The 19,293-nt window shown below is 42.8% G+C and overlaps 3 protein-coding genes across 19 annotated transcripts; 2 read left to right on the top strand and 1 right to left on the bottom strand.

The window, feature by feature from the left end:
• The first annotated feature begins 262 nt into the window (after positions 1–262).
• On the top strand, positions 263–2,057 carry LOC117138416 (serine protease grass). 3 transcript variants are annotated; one of them, XM_033300512.1, is made up of 5 exons: positions 263–1,113; positions 1,176–1,218; positions 1,275–1,441; positions 1,505–1,649; positions 1,701–1,956. In XM_033300512.1, exons 1-5 carry the CDS (start codon positions 1,056–1,058, stop codon positions 1,903–1,905), a joined length of 618 nt encoding a protein of 205 aa, XP_033156403.1. In that variant the 5' UTR covers positions 263–1,055; the 3' UTR covers positions 1,906–1,956. The 3 variants fall into 3 exon arrangements, with proteins under 3 accessions (XP_033156403.1, XP_033156404.1, XP_033156402.1); XM_033300513.1 differs by lacking the exon at positions 1,701–1,956 and adding an exon at positions 2,026–2,057 and having other exon boundaries at positions 266–1,113; XM_033300511.1 differs by having other exon boundaries at positions 267–1,113; positions 1,505–1,953.
• Positions 2,058–2,157: 100 nt separating this feature from the next.
• Positions 2,158–5,542, top strand: LOC117138415. Its single transcript, XM_033300510.1, has 4 exons — positions 2,158–2,333; positions 2,393–2,806; positions 2,866–3,282; positions 3,342–5,542. Exons 1-4 carry the CDS (start codon positions 2,258–2,260, stop codon positions 4,004–4,006), a joined length of 1,572 nt encoding a protein of 523 aa, XP_033156401.1. The 5' UTR covers positions 2,158–2,257; the 3' UTR covers positions 4,007–5,542.
• Positions 4,021–19,043, bottom strand: LOC117138413 (protein NDRG3). 15 transcript variants are annotated; one of them, XM_033300496.1, is made up of 9 exons: positions 18,842–19,043; positions 18,669–18,761; positions 13,430–13,848; positions 10,957–11,052; positions 10,074–10,267; positions 9,889–10,009; positions 9,175–9,739; positions 8,981–9,065; positions 4,021–5,366 (listed from the first exon to the last, which is right to left on the bottom strand). In XM_033300496.1, the coding sequence occupies exons 3-9, from the start codon at positions 13,636–13,638 to the stop codon at positions 4,921–4,923; spliced, it is 1,716 nt and encodes a 571-aa protein (XP_033156387.1). In that variant the 5' UTR covers positions 13,639–13,848; positions 18,669–18,761; positions 18,842–19,043; the 3' UTR covers positions 4,021–4,920. The 15 variants fall into 15 exon arrangements, with proteins under 15 accessions (XP_033156387.1, XP_033156385.1, XP_033156386.1 ...); XM_033300494.1 differs by having other exon boundaries at positions 18,669–19,043; XM_033300495.1 differs by having other exon boundaries at positions 13,430–13,821; positions 18,669–19,043.
• Positions 19,044–19,293: the final 250 nt, after the last annotated feature.

Genomic DNA, 19,293 nt, shown 5'->3' with positions numbered 1-19,293 from the left:
CCGATTAAAATCATGCTGGCAGTTCCTTTGCAGCTTAAGCCCGAGTTGGCATGATCCAGATACAACAAGCAACCGAATTTTTTTCAACTTAAAAATTTTGACATTTCAGAAAAACTAGTATACAAATCCTTTTGCAATTTTTGAAATGGGTGAAAATGACACTTACACACTTGGTACACCATTTCTTAATCACTTTACGAATATTATTTATATATTCTATTATATATTTTTTTATTATATTATTATTAGGGTATAAAGCGAACTGCTTGGACTTTTTAAACGCCAAATGGAAAACGGTTGGGATGCCATCACCAAAGACACTAGAATATTATTCCGAGAATATTGTTCTAGTGTCTTTGCTATCACCGAGCCACCGAGCAGTCTTCGCGCAAACATGAAAGTGTTCAATGCGATAATCGCGGCGCTCGTTTGCCTACTTATTGCGAAAAATAACGTAATGTCGCGCCTGCTGGCTGAGAATTGTGGAATATCAAAGGAGGATCCATACGTTCCACTCCATACGCTCCGCTCCGTCCTTGAGCTCCAAATTTCGTTATTGCCACAAGCTCCTGACTTTCCAGTACGGGTTGGTCAGCTACGGATCCGAAAGCTGCAAGGCTGATAATGCAGGTGTTAACACGAATGTATCGTACCACACGGAATGGATATTGCATATTGTTCAAAACATGCTGTCTTTCTAGTTGGGCCGCGTTAACCGGACGCGATTTTCTCCCTTTTTGAGACTCTCTTTAACGTGTAATTTGGCTGCCTGCGTGCAGTAATATTGTACTCTAGATCAGTCACAATACATATTTGAAACGAATAAATATGATGGGAGAATACGAAATTACTCTAACTGTGTTTTCCTGCTTAATGACGTTCATAAAAAATTTGTAACACAAGAGTCAAAAAGTAAAATATAGAACTAATTTCTAAAAAAATTTTATATTTTTTAAGCAGGGGGATCCGCTCGTTTACTGGAAAACGACTGTGGAACCACGAGCCATAGTGGTCATATAGCGCGGTTTCAAAGTGATGAATTCGCGAATCCCTGGATGGTCATCGTAATGATCTCGAGGAAAGCAGATTGCGGCGGTTCACTTATAACTGCTCGTAAGTATTTGCAATTGATAATACGAATTATATACTCAAATTATCATTTTATGTTCTCGCAGGATATGTTTTGACCGCCGCGCATTGCATTTCCCCAAAGTATATGTGAGTGCATACTATACTATTACTGTCCATTTTATCCTCGAAAACACTTTTTGAAGGAATGTGCGCCTGGGCGAATACGATACCCGACATCCCATGTCGGACTGCAATGATTTCGGCTGCAGACCAAGGGCCTACAATGTGGACGTGGATAAGAAAATAGTTCATAGTAATTTGGAATATGATATTGGTCTGCTGCGAATGCAAAGGTGTGTGACATTCTCAGGTAAGTGCATTTCGCTATCAAAAATTGCTTAGGAACTAATAAACTAACTAAACTTCCCCATAGACTATGTCAGGCCGATCTGCCTGATTGTTGGCAAAACGTTTGGTCCCATTTCACTCTTCAATATCACCGGATGGGGTACAAATAGTGATGGAGAACAGCAACATAGGCTACAGACTGCCACCCTTCAACAATTACCGCAAAGCAGGTGCGAAAGTCCTGGAAGACCTCTCGATATATCCTATATATGTGCCGGCAGTTTTAGCAGTGATTCGTGCAAAGGCGATTCGGGAGGTCCTCTGAGCGCACTTCGTAGATTTCAGGGGCAGGAAAGGGTCTTCCAGTTCGGTGTCGCTAGCAAAGGACTTCGTTCGTGCGGAGGTTTGGGAACTTACACCAACGTCACACACTTCACGGACTGGATATTGGATGTTATTCAAAACCATTCAGGCGAATTTGATTGAGATCAAAATATGTTTCTTAAGATCAATATAATATTTTAACCTATACATTTTTGTTATCAATATCATAGTTTTGTAGTTACTGCAAGGGTATCCTATCTTGTTGTTTTTAGTTTATTTCAGATTGTAGGCTATATCTACATTTAACATACATTTACTTTACAAGGAACATACATTCAAGCAAAATATATGGTACGGCCACATCGATGCCGATAACGATAGGTGGCTCAACGCGTCCTAGTATCGATGACAGTCTTGTTATTGTTATGGTTTGATCAAACTGAAAAAAAAACTTTTCAAATCTAAATATAAATTTATTGATTTCATTGCGATTTAAGCATTTGATTTAAGCAAAATGAGCAAATTCTCGCTCTTCAATGGCAACGATGAGGACGAGCACGAAACGGAGCAGAAATACGCACACCTTATGAGTGGGTAACCAGCTTCCTCAGCCGGTTCAATGTTACCAAATCCTTATTTTTCGATACAGATCTAGGAAATGCTAATCACTCGGTATCGGAAAATAGTTCTGGGAAAGCAAGTCGTTGCAAGTGGACCAGCGCAGAGGTGGAGACCTTTCTGGGAATCATTCACCAACTAAAACTGCAAGCTGCACTCCGAAGGGCGCAAAGCAATGCAAAGGTGTTTCGGATGGTGTCCAGAGAAATGGCCCGGCGGAACTGCCCCAAGAGTCCAAAGCATCTGAGAGTCAAGTTCCATCAGATGCGGCGTCAGTATGCGAAGGCTCGGAATGGCGGCGAACCCTTCGAGCACTTTGAGGCGGTGGACGAGTTGATGCAGGGAGAAGATGTATCTGATCTGGATGAAGAGGCGCTGGAGAGTGACAGCGATATGGAGGCCGACGAGGACCAGTCCGGCATGATCTCGGAAACCGAAGGGGACGGTAGGTGCCACCAGGCAGGAATGTATTGGAATATGAACTTAGGCGACTTTCATTCGCAGATGCTTTGGATGCCTCAGGATCTTCAGTTAACATCGTTGCCCGCTGCAAGTGGGCAGAGGGCGAAGTGGACCTCCTCCTAGACCTGATCCACACACTTGGTCTTCGAGCAGCTTTGCTGCAAAAGCGCAATGCCAAGGTCTTCAAGCTGCTGTCCAAGGAGATGTCCAAGCGCAACTGCCACAAGGGTGCTGAGAAGCTGCGCATCAAGTTCCAGCAGCTGCGGCGATTGTACAACAAGGTCAAGAACGGCACAGGGAAAACGTTCGAGCACTTTGAGGCGATGCGACTGGTCCTGGATCCCACCGAAGAGGAGGCGGCCGCGGATGCTGAAGCGGAAGCCCATCTGAGCAGCGCAAGCGATAGTGATTTCAATGACAGTGACGAGGAAGAGGGTGATGCATCACAGAGAAGCGGAGGTAGATATTATAATAGCTATTTCCTATTTCACATTTAATTAAATCCCAATGTTCCTTAGCGCATTTTTGGACAGACGAAGAGGTTGATTCGTTTCTACTCATCATTCGGGACAATGGTTTCTTCCGCGCCTTGGATGGCTCAAGGAAACGCAACTTCCAGACCCTGGTGCACATTTCCAACATCTTGGCTAAGCAGTCCATCAAACGCACGCCCCACCAGCTGCGCAATAAACTAAGGCTGCTCTGCAAGCGTCATCGAGAGGCCAAGGAGCACGGGCTAGATAATGTACGCATTCTGCCTCGCCACTTTGAGCTCTTCGATGAGCTGATTCAAGCTCCGCGGGAGAACAAAGAAAATGCCATCAGCAGGCTCATTCGCATCAGTAAGCCTTCCTTTCTCAAGCCGCCAGGCAAACCAAGCGTTCCGCTGGAAAGTGACAGCGACAACTCCAGCTCCACCTGCGATCTCCTAAGAGCGGCAGCCGATAGCGAGGACTACGTGGACGCCATCGAGACGGAGGCTGAACCAACGCCGATTGAAGCACTTACTGCCATCATGGAAGGTCAAAAGCAGCTGCTTGCGCAGATCAAAACTACCAACGAGAGCTTCCTGCGGCAGCAACGCGAGCAGCAGCATCAATTTTTGGAACAAGTATCCGACCTGATGCGTCGAGATCGAGAGGAGACCCTGCGCAGGATCAGTGAAATGCTGCAACCGAAGTAATGGAAACACAGAACTCAAGCTTCTAAAACTTTTATTGAATTGAATTCGAAGTTATTGCAAAAAGTTGTCATTATTTATATATATTATATGTATGTATTCTATATTCATATCGTGTGTGTGTGTGTGTGTATCCTGTTTTTGTGACAGTGTCCTGTGTCTAGGGTTTATTCCTCATTCATTGTGAACAGAATGTTGGTTGAAGTTACTCGCAATTCGCAGTTGTCTACGATTTATCTAGGGTTTTGTATAAGTATATACGTAATTTTGAGAGATTTTTCGTTTGTTATTTGATATGCTACATTGTTATTTTTGGGATTAAGTTAACAGTTGGATTCGTTTTAGGTTTTAACATTAAGCGAGAATGCTCGTTAGTTTTTAGTTTTTGTTCTTTTTGTGTCATCTGTATACACATATGTATATATTTTGTATATTGTTCGGTTTACAACAACTAAGCAAGCTCGTCATAAAATATGTGTTGCACTTCAAAAAAAAAGGTAACCAATTGGGCATAGAAAACTAAACTGCTGTTGCTGATCAGAACCGATCTGGCTTGATATATATACGTGTATGTTCGTTACGTTACGCTCAGGCACAAAGTGTAAATTACAAATATCTCTCCGCGTCTCGAAAACTATAGGGAAACACAATCAATCAACCAATCAATCAATCAATCAATCAATGGGTTCTCATTTGGTGGTTAATTATTGCATTCGCATTCATTTCCTAGCGGTGTGTGAGTTGCTTGTATTTCATAATATTATTATTCTTTGAGTTTCTGTGGCTTTGTGTCTCTTGGAGCACGGCTGAAAGCTTGGCTTGACTTGGCTGCTGCTGCTGCTTTATTTTTTCTCAGTGTGTGGTAACAACAATAACAAGGTGTCTTTTGGAGATTATGTGGACTCTGCAGTAACAATCTAAGAGCTGACCGGCTCGGGCAGTGGGTTCTCTGTGATGCGTATCTTGTTGCTCTGGGTGCCGTAGTAAAGCGTGCCCGATGTGTCCGTGGTCACGTAGGCTCGGTTGCCATTTCCGGTTCCTGTTCCGCTGCCGCCGGCACATCCGTTTCCGTTCTCCAGATCCAGATCGTCCCCGTCGACGCTGCGACCATCCGCATTATTATTGTCCCCCTGGCCGGCGGTGGTGTTGGAGTTGCTGTTGGTGCAATTGATGGCCGTCTCCCGGAGGCGATTGCCCACGCGAAGGCTCAGCTGCCGCTGGCGATCCCGCTCCCTTTCCCGCTCACGATCGCGCTCCTCCATCGCCTGCTGCTGCTGCTCCCGGAAGTTGGCAAAGAAGATGGAGGAGTAGGTGTGGTATTTAGTTCCACAGGGCGAACTCGCTGGCGTGGACAGCGGCGTTGCTGTTGCAGTTTTATAAGTGGAGTTGTTGTTGTTTTGGGGGGAAGGTAGTAGTAGTTTGGCTATTGTTATTTACGTTATGTCACTTGATAACATGTAAGTTGTTGGTTCTTGTTCTTGATGGGTGTTTTTCTTTATACACTTTCTAAAAGGCTTGCCTGCTGTTTTTGAAATGTATGTACGTGTGGTGATGTCTGTACGTTTGCAAGGCTGCGATCAAAATACATTCTTAGATTGCTTGAGATACTCTTAAAATTCGAATGGAAGTTAAGATAACTATGTATATGCTAGTATTCAATAATATCATCATTCATTATAGTTACAATTTACATCGTTTAATTCAATCTATAGATTGTTTAATAAGGCTATCTATCTTAAGTTGGCTGAAGCTATAAAAGCTGCTTAAAACACATATAATTTAGTCCTATCCTTATTTTAACCGCAGCTGCAAGTGTATCTGTATCTGTACCTGAATGTAATGTGTCGGGTGCATTTTGCATGATTCGAGATGAAAGCGGCGACAATCTGCTGCTGCTGTTCTTCTATTATCGTTAAAATTAATAAATTTTATTATTATTGTTGTTTGTTGTTGTTGTTGTTCTAGTTGATGGACGAGATGGAGGGGGAGGGGAGGAAGCTGGGCTGAGATTTCGCGATGGTCGATGAGCGGATCGATGCGATGCGATGCGATGCGATGGCCCCCTTTGCTGGGATTGGATTGGATGTGGCTGCTGTGACGACGATGCTGCTGCTGTGGGAAAGAGACGCGACTCCCAGTGGCCAGAGGACCACCAACACCAGATATAGTCATATCGGAGGAGTATATCACTCTGGCCGCACCGTTACAGTTCGAAATTCACGTTGTTCGTTCGTTTATTTAGAATTCTCAAATATACAACAAAAGCTTACACTTTCAATTTTCGTTTCGTTTATCGTTTTTCTCGACTTGAGTATGGTTAGTGTATGTAATTTGTATATAATAGCGTTGTCATGTATGTATATTTGTATAGCGTGTTTAAACTTATTGCTCTCGTACATTTAAGCTGTGTTGTGGATGGTGAAAGCAGCCCGACTTTTAAGGCATGTGGGAGAAAGGGGTGACACAACGAAAGGCTATATGTAAAGTACATATACGCAATGCATTTATTTATGTAGACAACAAACGAAATGGAAACTAATCACTTGCCGCTTTCCACTTAATAGCTTACCAACTAAAAATCGCATTAATTACAAAAAAAAGTATTTAACATAAACAAAAGAGCAACAATAAATTTCAACGCAAATCACAGAAGTGGAGAAACCGAAGCAAGTTTTTTTTGCCCTTAAAAGCAAAGCTGTAAACTATTTTTCTCAGGGTGGTTATTGTTCTAATTTTTTGTTTGGGTGTATCAGTGTCGGGGTGATTATCCAATTGCTCTCTCTCTCACTCTGCCCCACCGAATTGGGGCCGATGCTGCTGCTTCTGCCGATGCCGCTGCCACTGCTGCTGCTCTCTCCATTCGCTCACTTAGTTCTGCTCTGCCGCCGCCGTTCACTGTACAGTGAGCTCAATTTGCGTGGAACTGCTCCGGCTGACCGATGACATTTTGCGCGCCAACTTTTGCAGTGTGCCAACAGCTTTTGGGGTTTTCGAAATCAATGTTCAATTGTTTGTGGTTGTTGTGGTAATTGTTTTCGATGTTGATATTGTTGTATAATTTGTATTCAATTTGCGTGTAAATAAACAAAACAAAATGATAGGTCAAATAAATGAAAGAGTTATTCGAAACAAAAGGCGTGTGCGAGAGAGTGTGTTTTTGTGGAGGAGAAAATCAAAGAGAGCGTTGGAAAAGCGAAAGCGCATCAATTGCCCAGCTAACGAGGTTGCACTGTACTCAGAAGCAAATCTACGTAGATGCAGGCTAGTGTAAGTCATTTTCACTATTCAGCTCTGTAAATCTTAAGGTGTCGTGGGTTAAGTCAGAAAATTAGTAATTTATAGAAAAATAAACAATTTTTTATAAGTTAATAAAACGAAATGTACTGCTATTAGTATTTTGACATTATGTTATATTACCCGTTAACACCTTAAAATATCGAAAGAACCATGACTAGCAGTGTGTGTATGGGTGGTTTTTAAGCTCTACTTTGCCTATATAATTGTATATAATGTTAATTTGAATTATTGTATTAATTAATTAGCTAAATGCATTCCAACTAGATTTCGGGTTTGTTTGTTTTTTTGCAATTTGTTGGGTATATTACTGCTTGGGTGCTCCGGCAGATCTTCCTACTGAGGTTTCTCGGACACTACGATCACAGGTGCGAATATGATGGTGTACAAATATACATACCATACACACGATTATTATATTTAGTTTTGTTGTTGAAATTATAGAGAACGCGCAGTTGCATTAGTTAAACAGTTATTTGGCGATCAATTCGAGTTGAGGTGGATTGGAAAAACCAATTTCGAAACGAAAAGAAAATCAGAGTTAGAATTGAAACGAATTGAAACGAATTGAAACAGAACGGGAGGGAAGTCGTTGGTGAATGCAGCAGAGACCAAGTCGATGGATTGGATTGCATAGACCATGAAATCGAATGAAGATTATGGAATTATGGGGTGCGGATTTTGGGGTTTTTGATCGTTTGAAGTTGCAATTTCGTGTGAAAGATTTTGTTTGTATATTTTTTTTATTTGGATTCATGTTGCGTGTTGTTCGTTTGTTTTTCATAGAATTTTTTTTTATATTTTGTTTTTTTTTTTATTTTTTGTTTTGTATGTTGGTTTAGCAAAAACAAGCAGTTTTGGAGAAAGGAAAAAGAAATGAAAAACAAAGTAATGAACATCTTGAATATCTTTTCTTGTTTGGTTGCTGTCGTGGATGCGAAATTGTGTGTATTCTTTGGGGTCCTAACTATTCGGGGAACTAGGTTGGGGTTTGAAAGTGGTTAAATATATGTGTGTAGAAAGTAAACGCTTGATTTTCAACAACTTTTCGATTTATTTGGAAATACTTTGGTTGCGTACAAATACTTTTTTTTATTATCAACATAAATATGAACGATCAATGTCAATTTTATTAGTTTTTTTGTATATCTAACCAATTTGTAAATATAAAATTTTGCACAATAGATTTTTGGTTTCGTTTCAATGCATCTCAAAAAGCTTTTGATTCTCAAAGATTTTCGTTTAGACTAAAATCAGGTTGGGTCAGGGACGTTTGTGTACTTTGTGTGTGCGTGTGTCTCCACGGAGAAAATCGGGGGCTAAGCTAGGAGCATCTCCTGTGGGAAAACTGAGCTGAACTGAACTGAACTGAATCTATGGAGGGGATATCTTGCTCCAAACGGAATCGACTTCTAGATGAAGCTGCTCAACTGAGTGCCGTCCCAGTCGCCGGGACGGAAGTACTTGACTAAGAAAGTTAGGTGGTAGGTAGTTAAGTAGTTAAGGTAGTTGCGGGTTAATAGAAGGATTAAATAGAGTGGGTACAGTAGTAGATTGTTGAGATTGTAGCAGAGATTGCTGAGGTTGTTCAGTTGTTGTAGCATTTGATGTTGCTGTAGTTCTAGTTGTTTTTGTTGCTGTGGTGGATCTTGGTGGTGTGGTGTGCGGTGTTCTAACACTTACCGTAGCCCTCGCCCTGCAAGAAGAGCCGGAAGGCCTCGGCCAGCTTAGCCGGCTGCTCCTCCAGCACCAAAGCGCAATCGGAAATCTGTGGGTGGGAAAAGATTATTACAATCGAACAGAACTTAATAACAATACACAGATATGCGGTGAAATATTACAACCGCATATGTATGTCGGTTAAAATTTATAAGAACCTTCATCCACGATGAGTTTGTGGGGTCTAGACGGCCATTGAAGGTCACCGTGTCGTCGACGTGCGGCGAGAGCGAACCCGTGATATTGATCACCGGCATCTTCAGCGTGGTGGCCGCCGTTTCGCTGCCCGGAGTACCTGGCGGAGTGCGCGCCAGATGCAGGTCGTTGCGATGGATGTACGCGTTGATCAGCATGGCCAGGTTGGTCGGATTAACGCCACGCTCGAAGTGCTGCTTGTACATCTGCACCAGGTCGTGATTGCGCTCCTCCGGATTGCGTCCGAAGTGGTGCCACATCAGATAATCGATCACGCCCTGTGTCATGCCCTTGGTGCGCAAAAAGCGCGCATTGAAGCTCTGGTAGCCCCACTCGATCCAGCCCGACTGCGTGGACACGCAGTTGATCAGGCACAGGGCGCCCACCTTGTCCGGATGGGCGTGAGCGAAACGGGCCAGAATATTCGCCCCGGCACCAACGCCGAAACCAATCACCGACTTCAGGCCAAAGTGGGATAGCACGAAAAGCAGCTGGGCGGCCAGATCATCCATGGTCGGATACACGTAACTGCAAGTGATAAGAATAGTTGTTAGAAATATATAGTATATAATACTCGTGTAACTATTTCTTTCAATTTGGAAGTTCTTTTCTATTGATTCAACGCTATTTTGATAACTGACAAGAAATGCATTACGCGATAGGCAATTAATTCTTACTCCTCTGGCAAAGTGGGTGCACCCTCCTCCTGGCCAGGAGCAGTCACATGGTAAACACAGAAGTTCTCCAGCAGACCTCGCATCACTGGAAAATTGAAAAAGCCAGCAAAGCTGGTGGCGTCTACAATGGGTCAAAAATACCGATTAGTACGATCCGAATTGAACAGGTATTTTCGACCACTCACAGTTGAGGCCCAAATCGTGGTAGGTGATGATGGCCGGCTTGGCCGTATCGCCCTGTATGGCCACGTGGACATCGCCCTTGTCTGTGGGCACGCGTCGCTGTTCGCAGGCCTCCAGGATGGAGCCGCGGGCATTGGGGAATTGCAGCTGCACGGAGCGCAGTTCGATGTCATCCATGGGATCAACGGGCATGGTGCTATTGGGATGGATAAAAAAAAAGGTAAGTTAGTAACATGTGGCTCCTTAATCCCCGATACATATGTTTTTTGGTGGGATTTTTGGGCGGCGGCAGCAGCAGCTGGGTAGCTGTTCATAGACTGGCATCCTGTGAGTTTTAGTGTCTTTGTGTCGCAGGATATGCATCCTTGATTCGGATCTCATCTAGATACTAACAGGCTACTGATCTTGGGGGTATACATATATGGCAGGCGTGAGTTGATCTCGCTGCTCTCCTCTACTCTAGGCATGGTTCATATGTATGCAAAACTCAAATAAATCAAGACGTAAGGTATCGGTTAATAAACATTCGGAGAGATAGAACAATTTGGGATGCTTTTACAGGGTTTAGTTGTCAAACTCAAGTCTAGGCAAGTAACTTACGAACTAATGGTTGTCTCTTAACAATACTTTTACTCGTAAATCAAAAACTATGTGAAGGGTTAATATGAACAAAAGTAACGAGAAATTAATTCAAACGCAAAAACTCTAAACTTGTGTGTTGTGATAGTGTTTTTTTTTTTTTTTTGGGTGTTTCAGTGTCTTGCATATATCTTACATACATTCGGATGGTTCGGAAATTTGGGGCCTAATTACACAATACCCTGGGAGCATTTTCTATAGAATTTGTTTCGTTTCGTTATCGTTTCTTTTTTGTATTTTGCTTACCCCAGCAGGTGTGCCTCCTCGGCAGTGTGTGTTGGAGCTGACGGCATCTTGGTGGTCAGTGTCTTACCGGATTTGTCGCGGTCTCTGAAAGAGATTCTATGAGCATGCAAGCAAAGAATAACCAAAGGAACGCAAAAATCGAGGCAAGTTTCTGGCAGACTCTGTTCCAAATCGGCTAAAAACTTTCACCGTATATGTATTCATATTTTCTTGTGGACTTGAAATTGGAGATCTTAGGAGTAAATATATATATATTCACAGGACGTAGGATGTGAAGTAGGAGTAAAGCAGACATAGAGCAGTAGAAAGAAAGAGCGGAGGAGCAAACTTGTTTGTTTGCCCGGATGAATGAAGCGGGGGAATTCTCGTCAAGGTCTCGCGTTCCTTACGTAAAACGTGAAACGTAAGCGAATGAGTCACGCAATGTCATTCGGGGTAAATGTCGATGGATGTTGGCGATGTATGAAAATGGCTAGCGACAAACAAGTGGCGCCAGGAAAATGCGACCAGCTGGCATACAACTAATTTGACTTTTCTCTCCTTTTCGTCCCCTGTAAAACGTGAAAAGCTCGGAAACTTTTGTTTACCTACACCCTCTGCTGCTTGGGATAACAAAAACTTTTACTGCAGGGACCGAACTCAATTAGTTAATGCTGGAGGTGTGGGGATAAACTCAGGTGAGGGATGAGAGTTCATTATCCTCATACATAATATACATACTATAGTATGTATATATACGGTTGGGGTCATGGCCGTCTTCATTATCACCTTTAATTGGTTACGTGATTGAGGCAGAGGGAAATTGCATAAGCAGAGCTTAGTTTTTATGGATGTGCTTAGGGAGAAAACTATTATTATCATAAATTCATAAGATGTTACTTATGAATGCGAATGACTAGCTCTTGAAATATGCAACTTCCGGAGCTTCTGTGTTTTCTTGTTTAAAGTATTATTATTATTATTACTAACTATGGGCGTAAGCCTTTCATTTCCCTATACATCCATTATTAATCTGAACAATCAATTTCTGGGACAACACGCAAATAATAAATAATTGAAATGCTTAAGTACAGGCGGATTACTTGTGTTAATCAGCTGTTTGCATACGCTTGCTGTACTTTCTTTTCAATTTACTTGGAATCTCCAGCTTAAACCGGTACGGCCACCAACCGGTTAGAACTGCTCGGTATCGGTTAACTCCAGGCCAGGGACCAAGAGCAATGCACTTGGCTGAAGGAATGCACAACAGACGGTGCGATCTGGGGTGTGGAAATAACACATTAAGTGGACCAAATCACTTACGCGCGATGCCAGTGGCTGCGGAAATACTAATTAAGGCCACTTGAGATCGCCAGCTCAGTCGTGAATAATAATCGTACAATCGTGGATACTCTCTACTGCGTATGAGTATGAATAATTTGAAGAGTGACCGCAAATTAAAGCGAATGTGGGTCGCAACCGGCGGCCAACTAAACCCAAACTAAACGACTCAAGAGTTCACTTTAGTTTCTGAGCTCTGTTTGCTGTGCTCTCGGGATTGTTGTATTGACAAAACTGCTGCAACTGCAAACTGCAGTTTGACCTTGAGCCACGGCTAACCAGAAACGAAGTTACATTTCCGACGCTATTCTTTTGGGCCTAGACCCTTTCAAAATGCTCTACTTTCAGGGATTTCATTGCAAAGTGTCTGGATTCATCTGATAAAGTTATAATTAAAAAATTCCTTTAGAGCGGCAAGCTTGATGCTGATGATGATGATGTAATGCGGAATGTGAGCCTTTGAGTTTACATCAAATATATACAATTAGTTCTTCCTTCTGCTGGGCAAATAATTTCAATAAAATAATGCAAGGTGCCTTGGAAAATGAAGAGAAATATAACAACAACATTGGCAACAACCACAAACAATCAAAAGCAAGAAAAGCAAAAATCAAACATTTTGGGCTGACATGCAATCGCAATTAAGCTTCTGGGGTTATGGGAAGTCAGGTGGCAAAGGCAAAATCGAGCTTTGATGTTCGGTGTTTAACCGAGCTACACAGAGAAAAGAACTCGCAGATACAATCTGATTTCTGGGAAATTGTTGATCAAGTAATTTGAAAGAATCTTGAGCAATTAATTACAATTAAATTGCAAAGGAAGTGGCTTTTTGCTGTGCGATTTAGTTTTAAGATAAACATTGCAGTAGATATATTTTTACATAGAACTTATATTGAAGGAAAACCTATTTGATGACTCCGTTCTTTTTGTTCTCTGTGTAGCTGCGAGTGGGTCACTCAGTTGGTTAATGATTCAGTGGTGTGGTGCGTTCAGTGGGGGATTTTGTGTCCGTGCCTAAGAGGGGGCAATGGATGTGGAGCCACATTGTGGTGGGTGATTAAGAGTGATTGGCGGAGAGAGCTCACCGTCGCGTCGCCCGTAGAGCGGAGCAGGCGAAGAGTGGGTGGCTGACCCCCCGGTTGGATGGACTTACCTGGAGCCGCCGACGATGACCGGCAGGCGGTCCGAGCGGAGCAGCTCCTCGCTGTCGGTGGGCGAGGACTTGATGGCCTGGCCAATGGCCCGCTTCACGCTCGCGAAGACGGAGGGCGGGGCCGTGGGCTCTGTGGTCGACTGATAGATGGCGCCGCCATTGCCATTGACGGCCGGCAGCGATACATAGCCGCCCTCTGACTGTGGCATGCTTTTTTGGGTCTTTCGCTAGATTTCTGATTTATTTGTTAACCGGCTAGTTATCTTTCGGCTTTGCTCGAATTTCTCGCTTAAGTACTTAGCCTGGCGTGCTTTGTTTTTTATTTATTCTTTTCTGATAGTTAGAACTGAGTGTTCCACTGTGCATGCAAGTGTCGGTGTGTGGGTGCGTTTCTGTTTTCGAGTTTTTTATAAACAAGGCTTTTGATTCATCAGCGCCGAGGTGTGTAATTTTATAGCCGGCAGACAGACAGACAAATACAATGGGCATTTCGTTGACATTCAAATATTCATATATTTATTTTTGTTTTTTTTTTTTGGCAGCAGCAGCGCAGCAGCGGCATCACAACGTCACAAAACATAAATCACATAAAAAACAAAGAAAATAAAATTATAATAACAAAAGCAAATAGAATGATGATGAGATTGAGTCAAACGAAAGCCGGATTGCGGGGGGTCCACAGTATCAAATGATTGACATTGGTTAAGAAGCAGCAGGCCACTACAGTGGGGCATCGCTTTGACGAAGCCAGCACCAAAATTTAGTTAGTTACGCTCAAAGCGATCAACTTTTAAACTTTATGGTTAAGAAACAGCGGTAAAAAGCCAGGGCCAAATAAAAATGTATTCAAAATCCAAAGCCTTTAGTTGTTAATCGATTTCTTTGAGAGAGTGAGATACGTGTTGATAAGTTAAAGGAGTAGTCAAGTGTAAGTAATTCCACATCCATATTCATAGAAATAAATCAAAGCAAGAACATTTTCTATTCCACATCGAATCGATAAGAATGCTCTAGGTGACTTGACATGACATGAAATAGGTATTATTGGACTTATGTTAATCAGCATCTGGTGCACCTTAAAGATCTGCCGAATCTCAAGACCTTCAACCCCCATCTGCCATCACTATCCAAGCTCCACTGCATGGGGGAGCACTGAGCTGGGGCGTCAATGCTCGTACTTGAAACAAAATATGCAGGCCAAGCCGGGAGAGGAAGGCGATGTGGGTATGTGGGTTTTGGATCTGGGTTTGGGATTGGGGCACACAGAGACTGCAGCAGCAGCAACCCCCCGGACCATTCCCATCTCCTGCGTCGCCAATGTAGCACATATGCATTACATTAACCCAGTTTGGGCCAAGGGTTGAGGCCTGCTCTCCACGTGCCCTGGCTTGAAGCCAAAGTGGAACGGAGGCATGAAAATTTCACACATCCCCGGGAGGCCACACACATGTTTTCCTCCTGCCGTTCTCGGTTCGTCGTGTAGTTTTCTTTTTTTTTGGCACTGATTAAGTGCGTCATGCGGCTCGAATTTATCAACTAATAATCACCGGACAGCAACGAAGCAAATGCAAACGCTTCGCCCACTCCAAATGCTATGACGCAGCCCAGATACAGATAATTATATACATGTTATGTACTGGTCACTGGGCAAGTGTATAAGTTCAAACGATAAACAAAACAAAACTCGTTATGGCTACTATTTTTTTTGCGTCTTAGGTTTTAGAACCCAGTCAAGCCAAGCAATTTGAATTCATTTCCGAGCTGGGACCTCAGTGCGTATGATGAATGTGGCTCCAGGGTAAACATACAGCAAAATGTATACAACGCGGAGGATTTCGGATGCGGAGCCAGAGTTGTTCTAGGAGTTTTATTATTCAAAAGCCAACGACTCAAGTATTTTATTGCTCATTTAGCTGCAATGGTAACTGCATAATTTAGCCATTCGAATTGAAACTTTAGTCATAAAATCACGACGTAAAGTGAAGGGAATGGCAAAAGTCGTGACTTCCAAGTGGAACAAGGCATCGCTTTTGGTTTCCAGCTATCTTATCTTGGTAACTGCGATTCAAACTGGATTCCTGACTCTCCAATATCTTTCGAAACATCTCAGCTCTCAAGTCTTATCTTTGGTTATACAGATAAGTAAGTTAAATAGTTGCTACAGTGAATTCAAACAAGGCCGTTCTTTTATCAACTGTTATAGAAAGGAACATGCTTGATTTCAGCTGATCAAATAAAATTACCAACTTTTTATGGCATAATTAGCTGTTTTATCAACCATATAACCGATGAATAATCACACAAAGCCACCATGATTTGTTGCCCTAGTCTGAAAACCTAAACACAAATGACAGCGCATTTAAAGTTGCCAAGTACATTGGCACTCGCAAATTCCGTGGGCCATCCTCCGCCACTGAAAAAGCTGTTAGTCTAGCTCAACTTTGACCTTTTGCTGCTCGATTTATGGGCGCTGATAAAGTTGCGCTTGCACTTTTCACCTCGACCACACGAAATGGTATATGATATAATGGGCCATATTCCTATATATATACATATATAATGTAGTAATGTATAATGTACTATAGGCTATTGGTGGCAAGCGATTTATCAGCGGCATCTGGGCCACTTCAATTCCAATAATTGCAGCCCAGCGTGTGCCATTTATGGCGAATTATTCATAATTGCGATTGCACGTGAAGAGTGCAGAGGAGGAGCTTGAGGTGCGAGCAGCGTGGAGCCATTGAAATTAGCAATCGGCTAGAGTGGGACGGCGACAGGCGAACGACGTGCCCTGGCTTTTCCGTTTTTCCGGCCGGAGCGAAAGGAGCGCACGGAATATCGACAATTTGGCAGGTCGCCCACGGCAACCGTTGGCAGGTCAACGGGCAACAACAAACCGAAGCTCAAGACAGCAATCTGAACTCAATCTACTGCTGAGCTGTGTACTTGATTGGGATTCAATGCTACTTCGGATTTACCGACTCAAAAGCCTAACTATTTACGAGTTTTTCTGAGAACAAAAGTGATTTACATTATCCTTGAGCCTTTGATTCACTTTAAAATATATCTTTATCTGCTTAGACGTGAGAAAAGATCATTTTTAAGGAAGTCTGCTGTAATTAGATACATTAACAGATTTATATTGTTATATCATTCATTCTTATATTATCATTTAATACGTTTGATGGCTGAATCAGGAGTGATCGTTAAAACTCTTGTATTTTGTCAGATCTTTCAGTGTTCGATTTCCTTGGAAGGTGGCTAACAACAAGTTCCCTGCTGGCCCTAAAAATACTTGCTCAACTATTGTATTGACTGCAATTTGTCCGAGTCCTTCAAGGATATCGCCTGCGGGGCGGAGGGGGACAAATTTGCAAAACAGAAATTATTCAAATGTTCTTTGGGGGGCGGAGAGACAAGATACCCCAACGGGAGGGGGCGTGGCAGGGGCAGGGGCAGGGGCAGGGGCAGGGGCAGGGGTTATGGGGCACCGACAACGGCAGCAAATCACATAAAGGAAATGTCACGCTATGTCAGGCCGCAGGCCAGCAGGAAAAAAAATCGTACAGCCGAAACGAACAAAATCACACGCTCAACGTCAGAGTGTTGTTGCAGGATATGGGAGAATATCAGTTGGGTGGTGGGGGGCGTGGCACGGTAGTGGGCGGTGGGGCAGAGGGGAACGGCGCAGGTTGCCCTACTGTTACGTGTTTGCAATCGATTTGAAAGTTACATAAAAACAGAGCCGCAGACCAAGGGCAGAAAAGGGAGAAGGTGCCAGGGAAGTTGGTAAACACCTGAGTGGCCAACAAAAGCTAAAACAACAACAACAACAGGAGCAGCAACAAGGCGCCAAAAGCAATTTGTGCGGCGAACTTTTCATTGTGTTTGCCTTCTGAGTAAACTGACCTACGCATTAAACATGCAGGAAAGTTAAACATCAGATATAGATACATATATGTATGTACTAGACCCAGATACTCTGGTGGACGAGACGAAATCCTGTCCATGGCGATGGCGCCGACAGGTTACAGTAAAGCCGTTAAAGTGGAGTCCCCACCCATTCATTTCCACACCCAAAAGCCGCTAGAAGCAATAAAATTTCACAAAACAGCGAATAACAAATGTCTGCAGGAACAGTAAACACTGCCAATAGGTAAACCAATTAGGGCAACTGTCAGAGATAACAGTCAAGTCGCTTTTAATGAACAGCCCCATTATTCCATTTCGCTTTTCCTTTGTTTAGTTCGGAAAATTGGTCGACTATTGTCTAGAAAATCAACTCGAAGTTGCATTATTTTTTAAATTGCTCAAATCGTTAAGTTTCTTATTTAACTTAATTGCGATTCAGAATATAATCTTTCTAATAAGAAAAACATTCAGCAAAGTGGAGTTAGAATTTGAACATAAAATAAGAATTGATATCAAAGAAACGTACTAATTTAGAATCCCACGACAACTTGCAACCGCACTTCTTTTTACTGACATAACTGGGTTTTCTGCACACAGGCTTCACTGTGGCAGCTGCTGAAATGATTGCGGCGAAGTTTTCTGGAGGTCGTTTAGAGTGGAAAAGCGCCAGCTCCGAGAGAGAGGGAGAGCGATAAAGAGGAAGAGAGACGGAGTGGAGCGAAGGGGAGGGCGGCAGGGGTCCATTACGTCAGAGCCAGAAGCCATTTGGGTTTTGTCAAAAATTAGCAGTTAGGAAAAGCGAGGAAAACCCAAACGAAACCAAAAGCCAAAAACGAATAAAAAGGAACATCATAAATGGATGAATTAGTACAGATATGACGAGCAACAAGAACAACGACAACAACGTGCATACAACAACTAACTGTTAACTAAGTAAAAAGAAGAGTGCGCAAAATATACAATAGTGCTAATTGAAAAACAGATACTGGGATGCAAATGAAAAGTTTTAGATGAGGCAGTGTGTTTTCTTTTCTTTTTAATGGGGGCGAGCGCAGAGAGAGAGAGACAGGATAAGACAGAGAGAGAGAGAGAGGGGAAGAGTAATAGATAACTGCAACAAAACAAATGCATGCGGTGCGAGAGGGAGGGGGGAGGATTAGAACTGGTTAATGTTATCTTCCAGACCCGCCCCTCTCTTTCACACCTTTCCAATTGGCATTTGTTTTGTTGTCTGTTTGGCACTTGTATGTGTGTTAATTGTGCCCGCTGTGTGTGCGAGTGTAGGTGTGAGTGCGAGTGTGTGCGTGGTTGGATTTAAAAAACTCACCTGACGCTTTCCGTTGCTTTTTCTTCTATTCTTCTGTAGGCCTCAAAATTGAGATAAAAACTACTACCGCTTTTCCCAACGCCTTCTTTTTGGCTAACAAAAAGAGACCGTTGTTTTAACTGCACCGTCTATGAAAAAATCAATATTCGGTCTCGACCAACTTTTTTCTTCACCTTTTCTTTTACAACTTGTGTAATTTCTGTGCTCGTTCTGTTTCGTTCACTTATTCTCTCGCTCTCGCGCGCACGCACACACACACACACGCCCGCTGTTCGCGATTGCCAGTAATTTTCGGGGATCAATTTCTTGTAATTTCTCCAGCTGCTTTCAAGTCTTTAATTCTCGGTCTCGATGCAGCGCAAAGCAAATTTGATAGTGATGGGCAGAAACATCGATGCATCGGGAATCGATGTTTCAAAGATGCTATCGAGGCTAGCCGATATTTTAGAAATAGTATCGCCGCCCAGCGATACATCGTTGTTTTTCAAAACATCGCGTGTTTAAAAAAAATTTATACAAATATTTGTAAATATGACTTATTATTTGTGCTCTTATTACATTTGTGAATATTTTATTTTTAATGCTTATAACAGCAAGCATGCCTATGCTTCCTTTCCAAACTCCG

The sequence above is a fragment of the Drosophila mauritiana genome, chromosome 2R (assembly GCF_004382145.1).
Source record: "Drosophila mauritiana strain mau12 chromosome 2R, ASM438214v1, whole genome shotgun sequence".
Classification (NCBI taxonomy): Eukaryota; Metazoa; Arthropoda; class Insecta; order Diptera; family Drosophilidae; genus Drosophila; species Drosophila mauritiana.
This window is presented reverse-complemented; position numbering and strand designations above follow the sequence as displayed.